Genomic DNA, 23,354 nt, shown 5'->3' on the forward strand with positions numbered 1-23,354 from the left:
CCCCCCGCCGCCGCCCCGATGTGCGGCGCCGCCGCGGACCTCGGCTCGGCTCGCTCCCGGTTTCCCGCGACGTGGCTGCCGGCCTACCTGAGCGTGAGTCTCCACCAGCCGTGCCCCCAGCTGCCCCGAACGGGGCGCCGCGTGGCTCACTTCTGCGGCCTCCAGGGCCTCGGCGTCACAGGTACGAGGTGCTCCGGCGCCTGGGACTGGGCGGGTGGCTGAAGCGTGGAAGCCGCGACAGCGGGCACAGGATAGAGACGTCCCTGGGTTTGAGAACCACGCGCGGTCGGTGGGAAGGGGCCCAATGACCCTTGACCTTGCCTTTTAATCCAAGGCCCGGGAGACGGACTGACTGAGAACAGACCCCCGCACGAGGCTTCCCCTGCACGCACGCTGTTGAGGTGGGAGGAGGTGTGTGTGAGCGCCGGTGCAGAGCAGAAGGTGCGGGTGGGTCAGAGGGGGCCTCGGAGGACTGGGACAAGGCCAGCCCTGGGGCTGCAGAGCGTCTCTTCCTGAGAATTAGAGGTCTCTGGCTCCCTCCACAGCCCCTTTGAATAACGCGTGGTAGCGTAGACTCTTCCCCCAAAGTAGCTCTCTTCTGGAACGCGCGGCCCAGTCTTTGCTGGGAGAAGCGGGGGCTGCAGTGATGAGGTTCAGCGAGGAGCTGTTAGCTGGCAAATGCCGGGACCCCAGTACTGCCTGCACAGCTCACGCCCAATAGGGGTGAGCATAAGCTCCACACTTGACTGCTCTCTGAGCCTGCTTGCCTACTGTGCTCTTAAAAGAGGAACCTCGGGCTCTGGGGCGCAGTCACTTAAACACCAATGAAAATTTAACTGTGGACCTAACGTTCTCCTCTAGCATTTACATCCACCTACAGGAGCTTTTGCCATTTTTGGCACTCTGATTCATGCTTCCCCACCTCCCCTTGAGGAAAACAGGAGCAAAATGAATGCAAGCCTTGTCCACCCATACCAAGATCCATGTAACACAGTCATACCTGGGGCCTGCTTCCTGGGTTCTCTCCATTCTGCATTTCTGCCCCTTTCAGCTGGGCATTTCTCCACCCCTGCCCCTCAGAGAAAGCCTAAGCTCTCAACCCCATCCAGATTCATGCCTTTGCATCTCAGTGACGTGCCCATGGTTCCAAAACAACTTTCTCTAACCTCCTCACACCGCTGAGGTCTGAATGGCAGCTTACGGCTTTATATAACAGTTAATCTCATTTCCAAGTTAGTTTTTAAAAAAAAATATTTATTAGAGAGTGCATGCGTGCTTGAGCAGGACAGGGGCAGAGAGAGAGAGAGGGAGGGAGGGAGGGAGAGAAGGAATCCCAAGCAGGTTCCCGGCTGTTAGCACAGAGTCCAGCTCAGGGCACAAACCCCACAAACTGTGAGATCATGACCTGAGCCAAAGCCAAGAGTTGGACACTCAACTGCCCCTCATTTTCAAGTTAGTTTTTGCATAGGTAATCCATTACTACAGTTCAAACGCCAGTGTTTCCTAAGACAGATGGAGAAGAGTTTCCCCTAATATTCTGGCCCCCCATCACCTGGTTAACTCCACCCCACAAGCAACCAATGACATGAGTCTCTTTATTCTTCCAGGGGTATTTTATGCATATTTAATACCTAACTGTGTGTGTGTGTGTGTGTGTGTGTGTGTGTGTGTGTGTACATATGCTCTTTAGGCTTAGAGCTGGCCCACTGCTCAGGCCTCTGGGGCACTCCAGACTGGGCACCAGCCGAGGAACTTCAGGACACTGAGAGACCTCAAAAGAGGGTTCGGACTATGTTTAACTTGAAGCAGCTGGAAGAGTTGGAGAAAGTGTTTACAAACCAGCACAATCTGGTGGGGAAGAAAAGAGCCCAGCTGGCAGCTCAGCTCAACCTTACGGAGAACCAGGTGGGAGCAGGGACTCCGGTGGGGCCGGGGCTGTATCTGGAGGCAGACACTGCTCTCCAGAAGGCCCTGGGTGAGGTCGAGGGGAAGACAAGGGCCACGGCGGGAGACAGGCCCTAATCATTGGCACACTTCCTATGTGAATGAGAAAAGTAGTCCTATTTGAAATCACATTATGGGAACGACCATGTTATTCTAGATATTAATCTAGAACTTATGTTTCCACGTTAAAAAGGGAGCTGACTGTGAAGTTAAGTGTGTTCAAGGGACTAAATATTAAAAATAATAAAAATATTCACTAGAACCCCATACCTCACTCAATCTGCTACATCACTTTTCTGCTCATTTCATAGGCAAACTTCCCAAGAATTTATTACAGTCACTCTATGTCTTCACTTCCCATCTACTTAACTCATTCCAACATGAACTCTTTCCCTCCCATTCCATCAGAACTTCTCCTCCAGGTCTCTTAATGACCTACATGTCGCCAAACTCAACAGATGCTTTCCTCATCTTACTCCCCACACAGTTCAGTTGACTTCTCCTTTTCTTATGGAAACATATTCTTCTCTTGGCTTCTGGACACCACGTTCTTGGTTTTCCAGTTCTCTGGCCATTTTGTCTGTGCCACCTTCATAGGGTACTCTTTGTGACCTCAAATTGTCTCTGCAGCTGATCTCATTTATTCCCATGATTTTATTATTTTATTAATTTTTTTTCATTCTTGAGAGTGAGAGAGAGAGACAGAATGAGAGAGGGAGGGAGACACAGAATCCAAAGCAGACTCCATGCTCTGAGTTGTCATCACAGAGCCTGACACGAGGCTCAAACTCACAAACCATGAGATCCTGACCTGAGCTGAAGTCGGACGCTCAACCAGTTGAGCTACCCAGGTGCCCCATCATTTATTCCCATGATTTTAAATACCATCTATAAGCCAACAACTCCAGTTGTGTGTCTTAGCTCACCCTTTTTTCCTCCTGAGTTGTACATCTATCTACCTTCTTTATTTTTTTAAGTTTTATTTATTTAAGTAATCTCTGTACCCAATATGGGGCTCAAACTCATAACCCCAAGATCATGAGTTGCATGCTCTTCTGACTGAGTCAACCAGGTACCCCACCCTTCTTCTTCTTCTTCTTTTTTTTTTTTTAAAAAGTTCGTTTATTTTGAGAGAGCATGCATGTGTACATGTTTGTGGGGGAGGGGCTGAGAGAGAGAATCCCAAGCAGGCTCCACACTGTCAGCATACAGCATACGCAGGTTTGATGCCACAAACCGTGAGATCGTAACATGAGGTGAGATCAAGAATCACATCTTCACCAACTGAGCCACCCAGGTATCCCTCTATCTACCTTCTTGAGGTCTCCACTTGGATGTCTTCTGGGTATGCATTTCAAACTTAAGTCTAAACTTCAGTTCTTGACCTCTTTCTCTCCAGATCCCTTCCTTTCCCTACTCATGGCTCCAACATCTGTCCAATTGCTCAAAATACCAAGTGATCCTACATTCCTCCTTCTCTCCCACTTCCAGTGCATTGGCAAGACTTGTCACCTCTACCTCCAAAGAACAGCTGGAATGGCTTCATTTTTTCCCATTGCCCCTAGTTCATACCACTCCTAGCTCTTTCTGGATCACTGCAGTAGCTCCCCAGCTGTCTCCCTGCATCTCCTTTCATCCATTCTTCACAAAGCAGCCATATGTACAATTCACTTGAGATGCAAACAGGACTGTCACATCCCACTTAATAGCGTGGAAGCTGACACCATTTACCCAAAGCCTCCATAGTCCTGGGTTATCTGACCCCTGCTGACCTTTCCTATTTTCCCTTCCTTCACTTCTCCCATCTCACTCTCAGCTATTCCAGCCAACTCTCCTCCTTTTTGGTCCTCAAACACACCAAGGTTGGTTCTACCACAGAGTTCCTGCAGGTCATCCCCTGCCCCAGTCTGCTTTTCTTTGTCCCATTAAACTGGTCTCTGATCCTATGAGTCTTAGCTTAAGTGCTGGTTCTTCAGGGAGGCTCAGACTCCTATTCATATTCCCATTTGTGTTTATGGATTTCTTTGTTTCCATATTTCTCACTCTCTCTCTCTGACTGTGAGTTCCATGAGGTCAGGGACCATACCTCTCTTGCTCACCCCTGTATCACCATCACCTAGGATGGTGCCTAGTACATACTAGGAGCTCCATAAATATTTGTTGGATGATGAATGGTGTCTGAAATTCTAGGGAATGATGTTTTGAAGGAGATGCCTCCCTTAGAAGGAAGATGAAATGTGGGCCAGAGAGCAGTGGACGCTGTGGGAATGGGGAAAGTAGTGGGAACTGCTGGTCATCTTCTAATTTCTGACCATTGCCTCCAATTATAGGTGAGGGTATGGTTCCAAAACCGCAGGGTCAAGTATCAGAAACAGCAAAGGCTGAAGCTACCAGATGTGTCTGCCATGGCTGCCTCCCAGGATGAGCCCTCCAGCAGCTCTGACACCAGCATCCAGAGAGAAGACGCTGAGTCAGGAGTGGACAGCTGAGGACTGGGACAGAGGCTCAGCCCAGGCTGTCTGGGCCAGTTTTTCCTGGGGGTACCCACTGGAACTTCTGAGCCTTTTTTCTTCATCTGTATAATGGGTGCAGTGACAACTTACTCCTCCCAGAGCTGACAAGATGTCTGTAAAGCTGGTAGACGGTGCCAGGCACAGTGCTAAGTGTTCAGCAACTGTTAATGTTTATAGGTTCCCTTCACCTGGGGGTGTGGTACTTGCACCAGCACTGGCCCCTCCAGGGATTACTCTTTTCCTGGCTTGCCTGTGGAGAAGGGGCTTCCTTGAATCCGTATTTGGGCCTAGAAGCCTCTTCCCCACCAGAGATGGTGGAGATGAAAGCAAAGAGAAGGGAAAGGTAAGCCATTTAGCCTACTTCAGAGTTTCCCAAAGTTTTCTTGTTTTGTCTGAACTGTTCCCACTTTCAGCAGCTCAGCCCCAGCTGCCTGCTTAGGCACAGACATGCTACCCTGACCCCATCTTTTTCCCTCTAGCTACCCACCTTGACCCCTTTCCATCAGTAAATAGAGAATTTGGCTCTACCTTTGCCAAGGCAGGCATTTTTTTTTCACAAACTCTGCTGTATTTCCATGAGACAGTTATAATTCTCTCCTTCAAGATCCTAACTCATGGTTCCCTTTCCTTCCCAGGAATCTGCTCAGTTTCTAAGAAGCCTGCTGATAGCCTATCCCTGTGAGGCCAGTTACCAGCAGCAATTCCAGAGCTCGTTTCTCTAGTGCTCTACATTCCTGGGCAGGCCTCTGTTGAGAGTATTGATTCAGTGGCTTCTGGGTAGAGGGGAGCTGGTGAAAGGAGGCCTGCCCTGCCACCTGTTGGTGAGAGAAGGGACGGTACCCACTGCTGTCTGCAGCGTTCTGAGGGAGAAAGGTGTAGGGCAGAAGTGAAAAACCACATGCCTCCAAATGGTGGTAGACCACCGTCTCCTAGACACTAGGCCCCAGGCTTGAGGCCAGGGAGGGTCCAGTGTCAAGAGCCCTTCTCTCTCCCTGTCTTCAGGGAAATCCTTCCTAATGCTGGACCCAAAGTCAACTCTGTTAGTCAAAGGAATTCAGCTGCATCTACCTCTTCCAGCACCTTCCCCTTCAACTGACTCACCTTTTAAAAATAATTTTGTAAAAAATCAACAGTTAACCCATTCAGCAGTTACTGGGCCCTACCCAATCCCCCCGTGTGACCACGAGACCATATCAGAAGCAGACATGTCCTTTTTCAAGGAGCACAGAATCAACTGGAGGAAAAGGACACAAGGCATGGTTGTCAGGCTTGGCTGTGGGGACAGATGCTGTAAGTCAGCATTTTGGGGTCCTGAATGAGAACAGGGCCTTATGTTCCCATGACAAAGTGCATATGTATACTCACTTCTGCATACAATTTTAGGGGTCATCAGACCTGAGCTCCATCATCTATCTCCTTCTACCACCCCTAGGCTGCAAAGTCCCTGAAGCCCCTGAAGGGTCTGACAGAAGCACACGTCCAGCTTGATCTGTCGTAGGGCTGTCTGTCCCGCTGCCAGAGACCCAACTTTGTAGTTGGGGAAGTGGGTAAGCTAGTCCTATCCTTTCGGGTAGAAGGTCAGAGTGGGTAGAAGTCAGCTGGCTGCTGTCCCCCTCTATGGCTGGGTCCAAAGAGCGCTTGACTCTAAACGGGACACTGGGTGGTCAGAGACAGGCACCAAAACACAAAATGGACACATACATCAAAACTATACACACGTCCACAGGCTATGATGATACACAGGTACGGAGGACGAAACACGCAAAATCGCAAGATATAAAACACAAAGACGTACCCAGCTACATCCAGCATTGGAATCAATCGACCTAAACACAGATTAAAGGGATCCCAATTCAGACTTGCTAGAGCGCAAACCCTAGCAGCCTCTGAGACACACACGCCGGGGGCGGGGGCGGGGCCTCCCGGGTCGAGGCGAGGTCAAGGGTCAGAAGGCGGAGGCGCGCCCAAGATGGCGGCCTCCATGTGCGACGTGTTCTCCTTCTGCGTGGGCGTGTCGGGTCGGGCTCCTGTAGCCGTGGAAGTCCGATTCGTAAGCAGCACTAAGGTGAGGCGTAGACAGACCCGCTGGGAGCACCCACCGTGTCCGGTCTTGGAGAGAGCCCCGCGGGACCCCAGGCCCGGAGCCTAGAAGCTCCTCGGCCGTTCCGACTCTGCGGCCCGGGGGCTCCCCGTCTGTCCCCGCGCGCAAGCTTCCGGGGCGGTCACGCGGTGCATCGGGGGCTCCGAAGTCTCCGTGAGCGCCCCCTCCCTACGGGACCCCGTGCGCCCGCCGGCGGCCCTGCGCCTGCTGCGCCAGGCGGGGCCGGGTGGGCGCCGGGCCTTTTGGGCCAGACCGGGGTACTTTGCTGCTGGGTGGCGACCGGCTGAGCAGAGGGAACTGAGATATAAAAAAAAGGTGGATCCTCGGGGAACTTTCTGAGATTTGGGAATGGGGTAAGGAGAGCGGTCAGGACCCTTCACGAAAGGCCTTGGAATGCAAAAGAATTTGGGCTAGAGCCCGAAGCCCGTGGGAGCATTCAGAGCGTTGAAACAGGACAGCGATAGGATTTTGTGGTTATGTCATCGTGTTTTAAATATTAATTGTAGAAAAATACTGCAGGAAAGAGAAGATAAAAATCACTCGTAATCCTATTCTTGTGCAACTATGTGGATACTAAAATTACAGTTTTAGAAACCTCTGATGCAGCAGTAAACCAACATCAATAAACCTATTTCTACTTATTTTTAAGAGCTGAGTAATATAGTCTGTTTCATGGTATTGCCACAGTTCATTCAACCAACTACTTATTTATGGACTTTTGCGTTGTATTTTATTTTTCATCCCAGAGGGCAAAGATCTTGGAACTCAGTTTCTGTGCACACATCCTTTTGTTCACTTCATCAGAGTATTTTCTTTACTAGTTAACTTTGCTAATTGATATGTACAGAATGGCATCACTTGTTTTAATTTACATTTCTTTGTTTACTGATGAGGTTGAATAATGTATCATGTGTACCAGTTGTGCCTAAACCTGGTCCCTGCCCAAGATGACAGCCTTCTAGTCCTCTGCCTCCTGCTCTCTCCAACCCAATCTTCCATTGCCTTCTTTTCCCTCCAGATGTATCTGGAGCATTCCTTTCCTTCTGTGGTAAAGCAGCTCCCCTGTATCCTTGCCCTCTTCAGTTGCTCACATCTCTGTCTCCACCTCTGTTCTTTTTCTTTTTTTTTTTTTTAATAATCTTTTAAATGTGTATTTATTTTGAAAGAGAGAGAGCAGGGATGGGGCAGAGAGAGGGAGACTCAGAATCTGAGGCAGGCTCCAGGCTCTGAGCTAGCTGTCAGCACAGAGCCCGACATGGGGCTTGAACCCACAAACCATGAGATCATGACCTGAGCCGAAGTCCAATGCTTAACCGACTGAGCCACCCAGGCGCCCCTCCACCTCTGTTCTTGATTGGCTCATAGTTTGATGGTGTCTCAGCTCCATCACTCCTTGCAGGCAGAGATACTGACCTTTCCATTTACTAAGTCCCCTATCTCTCAGTCCCTCTCTTTATTTGTTCCTCTGACCTCATCACTTCAGCCACTCTGCTTGCCCATTTGTCCTGTCCCAGCCTTCTATCAAACCCCACCTCTGGAAGAATGAGCTGGCTGCCCTTTCTATGCCCACATGTGATCTGCTGCTGGAGAAAATCACACACACACACATCCCAACATGCTGACAAGATGCTTTACCCCAGGCTTTTTGCCTCTGTGTTCATCAAGTGAGATAGGTTTGTGAGGGTTTTTTTTTTTCTTTGTCCTGTCTTCCTCAGGTTACTACATCACAGTTATGCTTGTTTTTTGGTAAAATGGAGACGCTTTCCATTTTTTCTCTGTTACTGAATAGTTTTTAAATAGCTTGAGAGTTACTTATACTTTGATTTGAGAGAGCTGGCTCATGAACCATACGGACTATGGGCCTCACCTGGGGGTTGTTTTTGACTATTTTCTCTTGCTTTTATGGATATTGGCAGGAATGGTCTTCCAAAGATTTACCAACTGCTGTGCCAGGTTCTGATTCAGAATCAATGAGAACATGATAATGTCTGAGCAAAGATGATGAATGTCAACCAAAATACCGTACCACTGCGGTTAGCCGGCTATCAAAACAGCTGCTTTCTCTAGGTTTCCTTCCTTTCGAATTCAGTTCTGGTAATTTGTATTTTTCTAGAAAATTATCCATTTAGCAAAGCTTTTAAAGTTTACGACATAGTCTTAGAGTTTTGCACAGTCTTTTTTCTGAAATTTGTTTTTCAAATTGGAAATATCTTTGCAAGTTTATGCCCTTTCCACTCAGGTTCCGTTCTCTCCAAGCCTCTCATTAATTGATGAGAGCAGCTTTCTTTCTTTTTTTTTAATATCTAGATTTCTTGATTACTTTTTTTTTTAATGTTTATCTATTTTTGAGAGAGAGAGAACGCAAGCAGGAAGGGACAGAGAGGGAGACACAGACTTTGAAGTAGGCTCCAGACTCTGAACTGCCAGCACAGAGCCCGGCGCAGGGCTCTAACCCACAGACTTCGAGCCAAAGTCAGTCATTCAACGGACTGAGCCACCCGGGTGCCCCAATGAGAGCCGCTTTCTTGAAACACCGTCTTATAGAGTTTGGGGAACAGTGTTCATAAAGGAACAGCTCTGATTCTGTTCCCTTTGTTTTGATGACCAAATATTGTCTGCATTTGATCCTCCCAAAAGAGAGAGAAGGACATTGATATTTACCCAATATGGAGATTTGAGATTGTCAGCAATAATGTGGGTCCATGTTCATACCCCTTTGTCCCATAAAATAAGGCCATGTTTTCATTTAGCTAGATTGGTTCCAGGGCTAAAAGGCATGGAGGTGGGATTCTAAGAAGACAGCCAAGGGTGCATCAGCGGCTTTGGCCAGAGGCTTTGCTCCAGCTGCCCCGCTCTGTCCTGGTCTACACATCCCTGTTTCTCTGACTTTGGGAGGTACTGCTGTGTAGCCATAGTGCCGATGCTAGAAGGAAACAGGGAGCTACCTGAGAGGCCACATGACAGGACATTTCACTGCTGTGTCAATCTTTTTTTAAATTTCTTTCTCTACTTGTGACAGTTCGGTGCTGGCAGGGGCCCCACCCCCCTTCTCTAAGTGAACAGTGGGAACAAGCGCCCGGCAGAGCCAGGAACTGCCTGGCTTCGGAAGCTGTCTCCTGAGTCCCTTTTCACACCTGAGAAATGGCAATTCAGCAATTGTTTTCTCCTTCTTCGTGCCTTACATGATGTTTACAGTGTTTTAGCGCATATGAATCACCTGGGCAGTTTGTTAAAATGCAGATTCTGATGCAGCAGGTCTGGGGTGGGGCCTGAGAGTCTGTATTTCTAGCAGGTGCCCAAATGATGCCCGTGCTGCCCATTCATCACCTCACTTAGAGGTGCTAAAGCTCATAAGGCACATTCACCTGAGCTGTATCATGACACCCTGGAAACAGGTACCTGGAGGTATCATGATGCTTTTCATATGGGAAACCAATGCAAAGAAGTGAAGCATTTGGGGTGCCTGGCTGGCTCGGTCAGTGGAGCGTGTGGCTCTTGGTCTCCAGGTCATGGGTTTGGGCTCCACGTTGGGTGTAGAGCTTGCTTAAATAAAGAAACTTAAAAAAAAAAAAATGAAGCAGTTGGCTCCAAGGTTCACAGCAAGTAGTATGAGGGGTGGCGCTATAATTCGTCCTTCCTTTCAGCTTAACACTGAAAGCTTGGTGAGTTCCCCACCGACCAGGGAAATAGGGCACATTCTCCTCCAGATTAGGCCTCCCTCTCCTGTGGCATAGGAGTCCTCTGCAACCCTGAGTGGTGGTGTCACCACCAGGATCCTGGAGGGGTACATGGGTGACTCCAAGAAGACCACTCTGTCATTGCCAGCTGCTGGTACAGGAGGCTCCGGCCTGCTGTGAGCCTTGGCCCTGATCTGGCCATTCCAGAAATTCTCCTCTGGCTGACAAGGTGGCTCCCTCCCCATCCCAAGCCCCCTGCTCTGAGCAGGCTGAAAGAGGTGTGACTGAAAGTAGGTCAGAGCTGCATTTCCAGAGGAGGCAGTCCCCAAGGGTGCTGACGGTGCTCCATGAGCCCTCCCAAGGCAGAGGCCTCTGCTGAGAGGGAGTTCTGAGGGGAGTAAGGCTGGGCAGCCCTCGGGAACCCTTGGAGCTATGTCCTATTTCTCTCCCTATGGCCATCCTATTCCTTCTCTCCATTAGGGAAAGGGCCTATTTGCCACACAGCTGATCCGGAAAGGGGAGACCATCTTTGTAGAACGGCCCCTGGTGGCTGCGCAGTTTCTCTGGAATGCACTTTATCGCTACCGAGGTGAGAACAGCTTGTCCACTCCTCACGGCTGCTGGGCCAGCTGCCTTTGTGCATGGGAGAGAGCTATGTACATTCCTACCAGCTGATGTCTCTGGGAATTCAGGTGTTGGGAGAAAAGCTCGTTTTAGAGAACTGTGCCTGAGAACCATGCTTCTCTCTAGTGTTAGGCCGTTTGGGGCTGGGAGCGAGCAAGGGGGGCAGGCACTTTTCCAGCCTGCTCCCTGGGGGAGGACTGTCAGGCAGAACTCAGTCTGACCTGCAGTATAAGGGACTGGATGTCATCCTGAATGGCCCTGTGCCAAAGGGCAGCTCTCCACCAAGAGGAGGCCACTCGCCCCTTGGTCAAAACAGGCTGAGTTAGGGGTCAGAAGCAAGTAGGGTGCCCTTAGCTTTTCTAGCCATGCTTTTTTCACACTTTTCTTAGGCTAGAGACAAACATGAAAGGAGGATGAGTTGGCTCCAGAATGTGGGGAAAGCTCAGTCTGGGGGTTAGGAAGGGAGCCCCACAGACTAAGCCCAATCTGCCTTGAAATGCATGTGAAATCATGCACCCATTCTGCTCTTGAACACAGTTGTTCATTCACTTACTTCCCTAACATTTGTCAGGCACCTACCAGGTGCCAGGCACTATCACTAGCCGTAGGGATACTTCTGTGAAAAAGACAAGAGGCGGCCCCTGCTCTAAAGACATTCACGCTGTATGCGGCTCTCTCCCTCAGCCTGTGACCACTGCCTTCGGGCACTGGAGAAGGCAGAGGAGAATGCCCAGAGGCTGACCGGGAAACCGGGCCAGGTTCTGCCTCACCCTGAGCTGTGTGCCGTGCGAAAGGACCTCCACCAGCACTGTCCCCACTGCCAGGTGAGCATCGCTGGGGAGTGCAGCTGAAAGGGAGCTGGTGGGAGAAGCCTTAGCTGAAGTGCTCTTCGGGGAGACAGGAATGACAACAGACCTGCTCGTGGCCCCTGAGAGCCATAATGTAGGGTAAGACGGTCGAAAGGCTCCATTACTATTCTGGTTGTGTTCTCCCTGTCCCAGTCCCACCGTCTAGAAAATAGGTCCAGTGGGAACTTGCCCTCTTCCCAGGTGCCTGGCAGGGGCTCTTCCCTGTACCCGAAAACTCTCTCCTTCCCGTAGTTCAGCAAGCCTGGGTGCCCCTCTCACACCCCGGGGCAGTGTGCGCTTTGTCATCTCATGATGCCACTGAGCTATTGCTCAGGGGCTGTTCCTAGAAGGAATACAGTCGGAGGGGGTGAGTACAACTGAGGAACGTCTGTGCCTCACCCATGGCGGGATCCTAGGGTGTTGACCTCCACCCACTCCACAGGTGCTGTACTGCAGTGCAGAGTGTCGGCTGGCGGCTGCCGAGCAGTACCATCAGGTCCTGTGCCCTGGGCCCTCCCAGGATGACCCCCTGCATCCTCTCAATAAGCTGCAGGAGGCATGGAGGTAGGTAGCATTTCATCTCTTCTTCCCTTAACCCTCCCTGTCGACCTGCCTGCCCGCCTGCGATCGATCAGCAGATGCAGTCGTCTCTCTCAAATTGCCATTCCCCAGATCTTTCCTCCATTCCTAGGGTTAAACAGAAGTCACATTGCCCAACCTCCTGCCTTTGATGTGAGCCGCCAGTCTCACTACCCCCAGCATTTTACACACTCCCAGAAGAGCCCCATTAAGGCCATAGGGCTGTAAAGTCCTGCCCTCATCCTTGCCAATGACATCTCTCTTTGGTTATAAGTGGAGTTAGGAAGGATTCACCGTAGTGATCAGACTGGGCTTCCCTGAACGCAGCTACTGGGGAGGGAATTTCTAGACCAAATCTTTTTCTTTCTCTGCAGGAGTATTCACTACCCCCCGGAGACTGCAAGCATCATGTTGATGGCCCGAATGGTGGCCACGGTGAAGCAGGTAAGCCCGCCCAGACCTCCCTCAGAAGCCCGTTCTGGCCTCGTTTGCCCCTTGGCCTCAGTCTCCTCCTCAGCTCAAGACCCTGGCTTGGATGCATAGTTCCCTCTGTGCTTCCCAAAGGAGAGCTGCTTGCTGTGTAAACTCAGGAGCAGCTAACTGTAAATGTGGCAGGAGACTCATCTTTCCTGCAGCCTCTGATCTAAAGAGGACCTCCTGTGCAGCAACACTTCATGCATTCCATTTACAGGCGCCACTTTCTCAGGACTGCCTCTTACGTAAAGTGAGAGAAGCCACTGCAACCCGCTCTATCGGTATTGGAACTCCACAGCCTCATTCTCCTGTTTTTCCAAGAGTTGTTGAATTTGCCAGCTTGGCCCAGTTGGGGAGATGGTTGGGTGTGGACAGGAAGGAAGGTGGGAAGTCCCCAGGCCAAGAAAGGGTCTACCTCGAATCTCACGTGTGATGGTGTTTCCCTGCTGACAGAGGCTTTAGATCACAGGCTTGGGTGTGAGGGACAGCAAGGAGGTGGGTGTCCCTGAGTCCATGTGTGCGTGCATGCATGGGCATATGTGAATGTGTCCCTGAAGTATATCTGTTCCCTGCAGGCTAAGGATAAAGATCGTTGGATCAGGCTCTTCTCCCAGTTCTGTAATAAAACAGCCAATGAAGAAGAGGAAATTGTCCACAAACTCCTGGGAGACAAATTCAAGGTTAGTCTTCTCCCATGATCCCCTCGCCCCAATACCCTTGGATGTTCTGTGGCTACCTGAGGGGAGCTCCACATTTGGTTCTTTTCCAGCCCCAGAGCCTGGGGACAAAAATCTATTCAGAGGACCTATATTCTTGCCACTATTTAACTTTGTGACCTAACAGGGACCGAAAGTTGGGAATGGGGTGATGATAAAGGAAGGAGGGGTTGGGTGCCCTGACATGGTAGGACTCCTGGTATATCTCATGAGAGGATAGTAGCGGGCAAGTCAGTGTGATGGAAAATGGAGGGTCGGGCCCAGAGGGTCCGGGAGCAGCATGAAATAGGAGGATTTTAGCTGCCAGTGTCAATGCGCTGAGTGCCCACTCCCATGCAGAGGTTACACGTTCTCACCAAGGACAGCACACTTCCATGCAGGAGCTGCCTGCAGGTGCAGGCAGGGATTAAAGGGGAGCCGGGGTGGGCTTTCCTGCATTCATTCTGAGGAGAGGAGGGGGTAGTCAAGCTTGTCTGGAGGCCAAGGCAGGGAACCTGGAAGGTGGTGGCAAGGAAAGACATCCCAAACCAGGTTGCCTCAGCCCTCCTGGTACAAGGGCTGGAAAATAGGAATTTGGATTCGCCACCCTAGGTTGGAACAGGCCAAGAGATTGCCAAAGTTCTTTGGAAATAAGAACTCTGTGGCCTTCCTTTGCCTTCAGGGAAAGCTCATTCTACAGAGCTGGCCCCTTTTCTTTCCCTTGCCTGGTCTTCTGGGCCCTTACTGGGTGCTAATGGGAAATCCCCAGGGATATAAGTCTCTCCCTGCTTCCCCCAAACCAGGGCCAACTGGAACTTCTGCGGAGACTCTTCACAGAGGCCCTTTATGAGGAGGCACTCAGCCAGGTGAGTGTGGGGAAGGTGGGACCAGTGACCTCCCAGTCATTCCGGCTCTCCAGGAGCGACTGGGTCAGCATCTCCTACTCAGAGTTAAACCCGGGCTGACTTGGTCTGAAGTTGGGATGGGACTGACTCACAGAAGACTTCCTGAACAGAGAGTTGTTTCAGGAGGAAAAGCGAGTGGCTATAACCTGAGCACTCATTTTTCTTTCTCCCCACAGTGGTTCACACCAGATGGATTCCGGTCTCTCTTTGCTCTTGTTGGGACCAATGGCCAAGGAATTGGGACCAGGTTAGGAGAGAATGTTCTGAAGCTATCAAATTTGTCCGTCAGGGCTTGAGCAGGAGATTGACAGAGGAAGGTAGCCACACCTCAAGATAAGGATGGGGTAGGGTTTGATTCTCTGGCAGGAGAGCTGGACTGGATGCAGTGGTGGGAGTCAGAAAGACTGAAGTGGTAGAGTTTGCTCTTAGGAGCCTTGGTCTTTTGGGGAAGATGGGCCCCCACCCTGGAGAAAGAAATGGGCTTAACCTGTCTGGAGGTGGAGAGCCCTGGGAGCTGGGCCTCCTTCTCTCCAACCATGGATGCCTGGGACCCCCAGCTCCCTGAGCCAGTGGGTCCATGCCTGTGATGCTCTGGAGCTGAAGCCTCAGGACCGAGAGCAGCTGGACGCCTTCATTGACCAGCTGTACAAGGACATCGAGGCAGGTTGGTGAGATGGAGCCTTGGTCTCACCCAACCTTGAATGACCCCCTAGTCAGACACACAGTTGGGGAGGTAATCGCTATGGGCTTATGGGAAGCTTCACATCTATCCACAGGACACCTAAGATAAGATATGACCCTGAGATCCATAGAGAGTCTCGGTGCTGGGGGGTTGGGGGGTGCTGGACGTGACGTGATATCATTTATAGAAAGGCAAGGTTTGTGCCTCCTAGAAGTTTAGGTGAAATGATAGTGACTGGGTGGCAAGACAGTGGAACCAGTGCCTATCCTTATAAGTCTAGTTTCCTTTCCCCACCTGTAAAATGGATAGAATAACACCTACATGTTACTGTCTTACAGCTACTGGAGAGTTTCTTAATTGTGAAGGATCTGGCCTCTTTGTGCTTCAGAGCTGCTGTGAGTCCCGGCATTGAGGAGGGGTGGCCTCTCGGCCATAGTACATCTCTCTCAGCCCCTTTTAGGCTGGTGGAGAGGAGTCTGGGAGCAGGATTTGGCCTGGGCTTCTTTGGGTATTCTCCTGGGACATTTTGTTGCATCAGTTTTTCATTCATTCATTCATTCATTTGTTGGATTGCTTGTGCCTTAATATATGTTTATATTTAAAACCTTCCAGTGGGCCAGGCCCTATGCTAAGGCTGGCCACAGAACTCTGTTCCTTGCAAAGGGAACCATTGGCTTTTCATAACCACTGCCCTCAGGCTCCTGGGAGGAGGGAGTTCAGGCTAGAAGGCTAATCTTATCAGCACCTGACAGGGAGGAGCAGAGCCAGTGACACTACTGTCTTTTCCAGATCTCAGCACCCCCCCTCCACCCCCCCCACCCCCCCGGTTTCCTCATTGTAAGCCCTCCTCCCAAGCTCTGGGGCACTCTGCCCTTCCCAAACTAGGCTCATAAGGGGCCTGGCTCAGCTGTTACCAGACATCCAATTGCCAACTGAGTTAAGTGTCTGGCATGGGGTCCCTTTCACAGCCCTGTCCATCCCTTTGTGGGACACTAGGAACACAACTGAGACTCAAGTTGCCCAGTGCTGAGGACAGCAAGGGCAGTGATAGCAGGTGGGAGGGGGTGGCAAGAGGGAGTACATTTGTGCCTATGCTCTGTGGTCTTCAGGAAAGAGCATCAGAGCGAGGGAGTCAGGAAACTTGCATTCCAGGACCCAAGCAGCCCTAGCAGGGATCCAAAAACAAGGAAGGATGGGACCCTTGGCCATTGCTAAGCACGTTGAGGCTGTCATTTTTTATTAGTCAACAGTCCTTATGTCTTGCTTCTTGTGACTCAGGTAACCACAGCTGTGTCCCCAATGCAGAGACCTCCTTCCCAGAAAACAACTTCCTTTTGCATGTCACAGCCTTGGAGGATATCAAGCCAGGAGAGGTGAGAGGGCTAGGAGCTGTGGGTGTGGGCCTTGCAAGTTCTCTCTAGAGATTGGGAGCAACAGTGGCTAGAGCCCCAAGTTCAGGCTGTTCGGCTCAATCCCCACCTGACCCAGGGCAGGAGTCTTTTTACCCATGGTTATGCTCAAACCCTACGGTACTCCCAGTTCTTAAAAAAAATAACCAGAAAGCCTCAGAACAGTGATTGAGACACAATGTATGTGCAGGTTCTTGTACCCAGCCACCGTTTGATCTACAAATCCACAGCTTCTAAGAAGGCAAGAGATGGCTCTTTGTAGCTTGGGCTATGGGTGCATGTGTGGGTTTGCGGTTTGGGGTCTTGGCTGGTAGCATAGTGCACAGAGCCTGGTTGAATCTTCTTCCAGGGCAAGTAGCACCATGTCAAGATAATCTCTGACCCCAGCCACAAACCTTGGCCATTGACTGCCTGTAGTCATGGCCTGAGGCTAACCACTGTCCCCTCTCTGTCTCAGACACAGACCTTGGTGGCCTTCTGAGGGCACAGGGAAATGAATGAGAGCCTAGCCCCTGGGAGATGGGGCAGTGGTTGGGGAGGCCCTAATCCGTCTAAGAGACAGCACAGACTGTGAGACCCCCACCTCTTCTCTGCCCTCCAGGAAATCTGCATCAGCTACTTAGACTGCTGTCAGCGGGAGCGCAGCCGCCACAGCCGCCACAAGATCCTCAGGTGCCAGTTGGGGATGTGGCGGGTGGTTGGGCTCTGGGAAGCTCCATCCTGGGGCTGCCTAACTTCACCCTCACCACTACCCCCATCCCCTACAGGGAGAACTATCTGTTCATCTGTTCCTGCCCCAAATGCCTGGCAGAGGCCGATGAACCCAATGTGACCTCGGAGGAGGAGGAGGAGGAGGAGGAGGAAGATGAAGAGGAGGAAGGAGAGCCAGATGATGCAGAGCTGGGGGATGAGATGACGGATGTGTGATGTCACCGTGCTGGAAGGGGCCTGCCCCAGACCCTGCAGGAAAAGGGGGACTTCTCCCAGAGAGGAGGCTTGGAAGGAACTCCCCACTCCCACTGCCTGCTTACCACCACCCCCACCACCCACCATTCCAGCTCTGTTTCTGCCAGAGAGTAGGACAGAGGCTGGACCCTAGGCACTCTACCCCCCACTAGACCTCATGCCCTGGACACTGCTGCTGAGAGGCTCAGGCTCTGCGTGGTCACTGAGCCTCTCAGTCCTGTCCCCGCAAAACACACACACACACTGAGGTATCCACTCCCGGCGTGAGCAGCTACCACAGAGGTCAGAAATGAGAAATGGTGTTTCTTCCACTTGGCCCTGCGGCCATGTTTCCCTGTCCACCTGAGGCTTCACCCCTTTCTATCTGCTACAGAGCGGGTAACAAAGTGGCAATCCGAGAACAGCCTGACCCCCTGAAGAAGAAAGGAGAGGGGGTGAGATGCCTTCACTTCCCCACCTCCCACCGTTGTGGCTGCTAAGGCAACTGCCTCCTGCTGGCAAGGCTAGGAGAGGCAGGAAGAGGCAACTGGGCCTCCAGAGCACCTTCCCTAAGGCTGGGTGCTGGGGACACTGAACCAGGAGGATTCCTCCCTCTCCCCACCCTCACCATGTGGACATCCGGGGAAGTGGACAGTAACCCCTTCCCCAGATTCCCGAATCTCTGTACCTTGTGCCTTGCCTCTTGGGTCCTGGCACGGTAGCTGGCCATGTGGGGTGTGTAAGAGGCTCTGCCTCCCTCAAGAGGGGCGTTTGGGGGATCATCACCCCTTCCTCACACTCCTGTCTCACTGAGGACTCCAGCAGCATAGCTGAGACTGAGGGATGACAGGCCTGTGCTCCTTAATTTCAGATGCTCAAGAGGCTTCCCTGGGATCAGTATAACATGGGTCAGTGAGGAGCTGTCTGAGCCTCAGTCTCCATCGTTAGGGTCTCCATGGAGGAACACTGAAGTCTTTCAGAAACCTAGAGGAGCTGGGCTAGACATGCTGATAAGCCCTGGGTGTGTCCCCCTCCCTCCCACCCCCAGATTAGTACTACCCCTCACTCTTGGGTTGGATGCTGCGGGAACTATAGCCCATCACTTGCAATTTCTTGGCCTAGTTTCCTGGGGGGCAGGGGGAGGCTGCCAGACACCCCTGCTGAATGATCTCTGGGAGGTCAGGAGCCCACCTGTCTGGCTTATTGGGTTCTTCGCAGCAGCCAGTACTCCCTCCCGCCCCCGCCTGCCCACTGTTCTCAATAAAGTGTGAGTGGCGACAGGCCTCTGCAGGAATGCTTTGTGGAGAATGGCTTGACAAGCTGCCTGGGGCATGCAGCAGTCACATAGGTGGTGCGGAGGCACATAGTTTAAGACCAAGTGATGGCAGGAAATGGGATCTGCAGCTCCCAGTGGGTTCCTCCCTGGTCACGTCTACGCTCTGCTGTGCAATGTTTTCTAAACACCAACAGCAAGAGTCCTCTGAGGTCCAGTGTGGATCTCCAGGACCAGGCCATCAGAGGAGTCATCTTATCAGAACTGAACTATAGCTTCCTGAATCCTTGAACTGGAGGTAGACTGTGCTGGGATCTAAGATTAGCAGCCTAAGTACTGGTTCTAAAGGAACTTGGGCAAGTCATTCGTCCTCTGTGGGCCTCCCTTCAAAACAGGCATGGGACCAGATGAGGGTATGAAGGGCCCCCCCCCCCCACGCCCGCCCCTGTGTGCTCTTACTCTAGGACACAGTTGCAACCCTGATGCCAGGCTTTATTGCTAAAAAGTCAGTGAGGGTTTATTAGTTCCTCAAATACCAGCTCCTTAAGCCACTCCAGCAACTGCTGTGAAGTACACTGAAGAGACCCTGGGAGGGAGAGGCTGGAGCCAGGTGGGATGTGACAGGTCACAGATGGCTCTCAGGCCACCTGCTTTTAGCCCCTTTGTTCCAGATTCTAGTCAAGAAGCTCCGGGACCTGGCTCTTGCCTATTCCCATAGCATGAGACTTTGGGGGCCCTGAGGAAGGGAAGGCAGTAGTGGGGCTTTTCTTAGCATAGCCAAGACCCAAAGCCTTTTTCCTCTACCCGGCTCCACCTGTCCAAATGCTCTCCCCAAATCCCAAACAGCAGAATTCCTGGACTTCCCCTTCCCAGCCCAGAGTTGTTTATGGCTGGTGTGTGGGACCAACTCTTCTACCAGAAGGTCCAAGGCGGTTGCAGCAGCTCAAAGGTGGGGATGCTGGTGACATTGACTGGGATGGAAATGATGGCCCATGGCAGCCCATGCTGTTCCAGGGAACGGCGGATCATGTAGCTGGGAGGGCATGAAGAAAGGTGGCGATGGTCACTTTCTCAGCACCCCATCATGCCCCACTGTCCCCATCACTCTGGGAGTTCCAGAGTCCAAGGACTTGGCCTTTCAACTGGGGCCCTCCAACTTTTTTGGCCCAAGGACTCTTGGCCCACCAACAGAGGCTTGCGGGAAGGGACTGGTGATTGCCCTTGACCTCCCCAAGTCATGGCACCCAGCCTGGTGCTGATACAGCCAGAGACAAGGAGCCCTCACCCATCTCGGCCGAGCAGGAAGAGGGCAGGGATGTCAGCTGTGCGCTGGGTACTGTCCTGGATCATCTCCACGTAGAAGCTGTCATTGTCAACCGCATTGTCAGAGATGATCACTGCCCGCCCGCCGTGTTCCTGCACCACCCGGGTCTTGGAGAGGAAGGAGCAGCCCCTGGAAGAGGTGGTAATGAGACCAAAGGAAAGGTAGGGTCCTAGCTACCCCTCCTTCAGATTCACACCAGGAGAATGAGAGAAGGACCATGGAGAATTTTTTGGTGAAAGCTCATAAGTAAATGGCCAAAAGGCATGGGTAATCTTAAGACATTTCTTAAAGACCGTTGAAAATATGAATTATTTAAGAACCGGTATTTCAAATCACCACCCCCAACACTGATCTCAGAATCCAGCCTACGCCTGCTGTCCTCTTGTGCCTGTGTCTGTCCACTCCTTACCCTCTCTCCACCAAAGCGATCTGGTCCTGGATGAAGAAACCGTTGCTGAGTTCTCCACAGGCCTCTGAAGGTTCCGCAGGGACAAGGTGAATCTGCTCATACCTTGTGTGCTGAAAGACATTTAGACAAGTCAGAGTGTGAGGAGACACGGCTGTGTTAGGACCAGGCTGACCATCCCATTCTGTTGGTTCCTCACAAAGTGTGAAGGAAACGTGCAGTGGTTTCTGTGTGCTGAGCACTGGAGTATTTTTACTAACGTCTCACCAAGGCTTATCTAGTTGTCCGACTCTACAGTGCCTTTTCATGAGAGATGTAGGGGAGTTGGTAGGGATCCAGAATGGGGAAGTAATTTGCCTTAAGCCACATAATGCAGAGACAGCTAGCAGAGCCCTTGGATTTTCACTATTTCATGTCCCCCCAAGTAGACAGCTTCTCCCTGTCTGGTGCCCAAGTCTGTAACACCCAGGGTAGTAGCTAGCTGGAAGCCCTGCCGTCCTGCCCAGCAGCCCCTGGAGGGCAGGCCTGGATTGTGCGCCTTTTCCTGTCCTGGCATGCAGGTGCTGGTTGAAGGGATGAGACAGTCACCTTGACTTTGTGGGGGTGGAGACAGGATCAGAGACAAAAAGGTCTCCCTGAACTTACAAAGATACCACCAAAGTCCTTGGCAGGTGTGGCTGTGAAGATGTATCGAATGTCTCCGGGACTCAGCACTTGGAAGTACAAATAATCATGGATGCGTAAGCCTGAAAGATAGAGTACAGGTAAGAAACTTCCAGGAACAGGCGTGTTCGGCTTTGGGTCCTGGACCTCTTGTGTACAACTGGGCTGGCTATAGTCTGGGCTCCAGAACCCAGCTGCAGCCAAGTGAGTCCTCTACGGGGGTGAGCTAGATGGCTTCTGCCCTGGGGAGGATAGAGCTGATGCAGATAGGGTTAGGAACGCCAGAGATACTAGCTGCCGCTGCTGCACTCAGGAGCCAGGAAGAGTGGGAGCTTTTGTGTTCTCTCTCTGAGGACTAATCCCTCTTTGCTCTGAGGTGGACCTGAGAGTTTCAGGGTGGAGATGTGGTAGCCTGGGTATAAAACAGTTCTCACTAAAACTTACAAGTTGACTCTGGTTCCATTGCCATCCTCTTAGTCCATCCACTAGCATTTCTTGTCCTGACTGTCCAGCTTCTTGATTGGCCTATCTGCCTCCATTTTTGCTCTCTACCGTCCATTCCCCAAAAAACAGCCAGGGGTCTTCTTAAAATATCAAGCAAATATGGTCAAGTCACCACTCATGGCTTCAGTACCCTTCAAAAACTATCCTTTGCACGAAAAATAAAAGCTAAACTCTTAAGTGTGGCCTGCAGGGTCCTGTTCTATCTGCCCTTCGCTACTACTGCACCCTTATCTACTCCTTCTGGCCTCCTTTCAATTTCTTCACCTTCTCTGAGTCTTCTTGCAACTATTCTATCTGCGAAGCTTTCTACCCTTGTCCCCACCCCAGCTCTACCTATTCACCTGGCTCACTTGTACTCTCTGGTTAGGTCGTAGCTTAAATGTCACTTTCTAGAGAAACCTGCCCTATCACTGCTCTTTCCCTATGCCCATTTGAAATGTACTTTTTCTCCAGTGACACTTTCAGAATTTGTAATTATACACTATTCCTAATTGTTTAATGTCGGTCTTCTTCCACTATGGCAAGAACCAGCTTTGTAGCTTAGTTCAATGCTGTATCCACATTATGTAACATGGCTAGGATATGTGGGTGCTCAATAAAGGTTGTTGAAGGAGTGAACAACTATTTTCAGCTCCGTCGCACTGAGGGAGAGAATTTACAGAACAACCAGATTTTTCTGGGGTGTGGGATCATCTCTTCAGCACCAAAGTTTTAATGTTTTACCTGGACTTGGTTCCTTGGTTTCCTTAGCCCAGAGAGAGTTGGAGGAATGTGGAAGTGTGGAAGCTGCTCCTACAGGTCAAATAGTCGACAAACTATGAAGCCACTATTGTGTGTCAGGGGGTTAGGACTGATTATGGCTTTAGCTGTCCTCTACTGCCCAAATCACAGCCACCAGATAGAGTTCCATTGGCTTGGCATTGGGCTTTACAGCCTTTCATCCTGAGTGTGGCAACTTCCCATCAGATACAGATATACTTTCAAGGAGCCTTCTTTAACACTAAACCCCTCCACCTTCCCACACACATCTTTGCCTGGTCTTTGCATCTGCTGATCTGTGTAAATCAAGTGTGGTATACGTATGTGCTCACATATGTGTATGGGTATATACGTTTATGTGCTCCTTCAAGTGCAGACAGGTTGTGTGTGTATGTGTGTGCTTGTACGTGGGGGCCCACGTATAAGAATGTGTGCTCCTATATATGTACGTGAGTGCTCACATACGATCTCCAGCTTGTAATATCTCTAGCTGTCCCTTGTTCCTTCTCCTGGTCGCCCCTTCAGCCATCTGGGCCGGCGCTACTGGAGGCGTGGAGGGGAGTCTTGCTTCGACGTGGGGAGCTCAGGACTCAGAGCCCAGCCTCAGGCCGCACCCTGCGTCCCTGGGGGCCAGCACCCAGTCGCCCGTCCCGAGACCTGCCCTGCCTGGAACTCGCGGGGTCCCAAGGTGACCCGTGACTCCTGGCCCGAGACGCGAACAAGCTAGACGACCCGACCCGCAGCGCAGCCCCGCCCGTTGCCGCTCACCGTGGGCCGCGACGCACGCGGGGAGCCAGAGCACGAGACAACACCAGCCCGCGGCGCCGAGGACCATCTCCAGGGCCCGGCCCGGCGCCGCGCTTCCTCCAGCCGCCCCACCGCGCTAGCTCGCTGGACTTCAGCCTGACAGCTGCTCCGGCCTCCCGCCCCCAGACCCGCTCTTGCCTCTGATTGGCGGACGGGAACGAGGCCAACGGCTGATTGGCTCTGATGCCTGTTCCTGTAACTACACTTTCCGCCTCTGCGCCT

At 51.6% G+C, this 23,354-nt stretch overlaps 4 protein-coding genes across 4 annotated transcripts in view; 2 read left to right on the plus strand and 2 right to left on the minus strand.

Annotated features, from left to right (window-relative positions):
• The window catches only part of RAB11FIP5 (RAB11 family interacting protein 5), a 106,720-nt gene extending 105,978 nt beyond the window's left edge, over positions 1-742 (minus strand). Inside the window, exon 1 of the mRNA XM_029937594.1 lies at positions 88-742. The gene's annotated coding sequence lies outside the window, so the exon portion shown is untranslated. The remainder of the gene's footprint in view (positions 1-87) is intronic.
• Positions 1-4,984, plus strand: part of NOTO (notochord homeobox) — a 5,307-nt gene extending 323 nt beyond the window's left edge. The window contains exons 2-4 of the mRNA XM_029937598.1: positions 1-181; positions 1,691-1,905; positions 4,275-4,984. The exon at positions 1-181 is cut by the window's left edge and continues 22 nt beyond it. Of these exons, the coding sequence (XP_029793458.1) occupies positions 1-181; positions 1,691-1,905; positions 4,275-4,433 (555 nt within the window). The 3' untranslated portion in view covers positions 4,434-4,984. The remainder of the gene's footprint in view (positions 182-1,690; positions 1,906-4,274) is intronic.
• Positions 4,985-6,084: 1,100 nt separating this feature from the next.
• On the plus strand, positions 6,085-18,686 carry SMYD5 (SMYD family member 5). The gene is made up of 13 exons (XM_029937596.1): positions 6,085-6,522; positions 10,716-10,824; positions 11,544-11,683; positions 12,150-12,271; positions 12,661-12,730; positions 13,336-13,440; positions 14,259-14,321; positions 14,537-14,607; positions 14,918-15,024; positions 15,381-15,437; positions 16,321-16,415; positions 17,053-17,123; positions 17,219-18,686. The coding sequence occupies exons 1-13, from the start codon at positions 6,427-6,429 to the stop codon at positions 17,376-17,378; spliced, it is 1,266 nt and encodes a 421-aa protein (XP_029793456.1). The 5' UTR covers positions 6,085-6,426; the 3' UTR covers positions 17,379-18,686.
• Positions 18,687-19,140: 454 nt separating this feature from the next.
• PRADC1 (protease associated domain containing 1) lies at positions 19,141-23,241 on the minus strand. Its single transcript, XM_029937597.1, has 5 exons — positions 23,094-23,241; positions 21,045-21,145; positions 20,403-20,512; positions 19,955-20,122; positions 19,141-19,702 (listed from the first exon to the last, which is right to left on the minus strand). Exons 1-5 carry the CDS (start codon positions 23,158-23,160, stop codon positions 19,582-19,584), a joined length of 567 nt encoding a protein of 188 aa, XP_029793457.1. The 5' UTR covers positions 23,161-23,241; the 3' UTR covers positions 19,141-19,581.
• Positions 23,242-23,354: the final 113 nt, after the last annotated feature.

The sequence above is a fragment of the Suricata suricatta genome, chromosome 4 (assembly GCF_006229205.1).
Source record: "Suricata suricatta isolate VVHF042 chromosome 4, meerkat_22Aug2017_6uvM2_HiC, whole genome shotgun sequence".
Lineage (NCBI taxonomy): Eukaryota > Metazoa > Chordata > Mammalia > Carnivora > Herpestidae > Suricata > Suricata suricatta.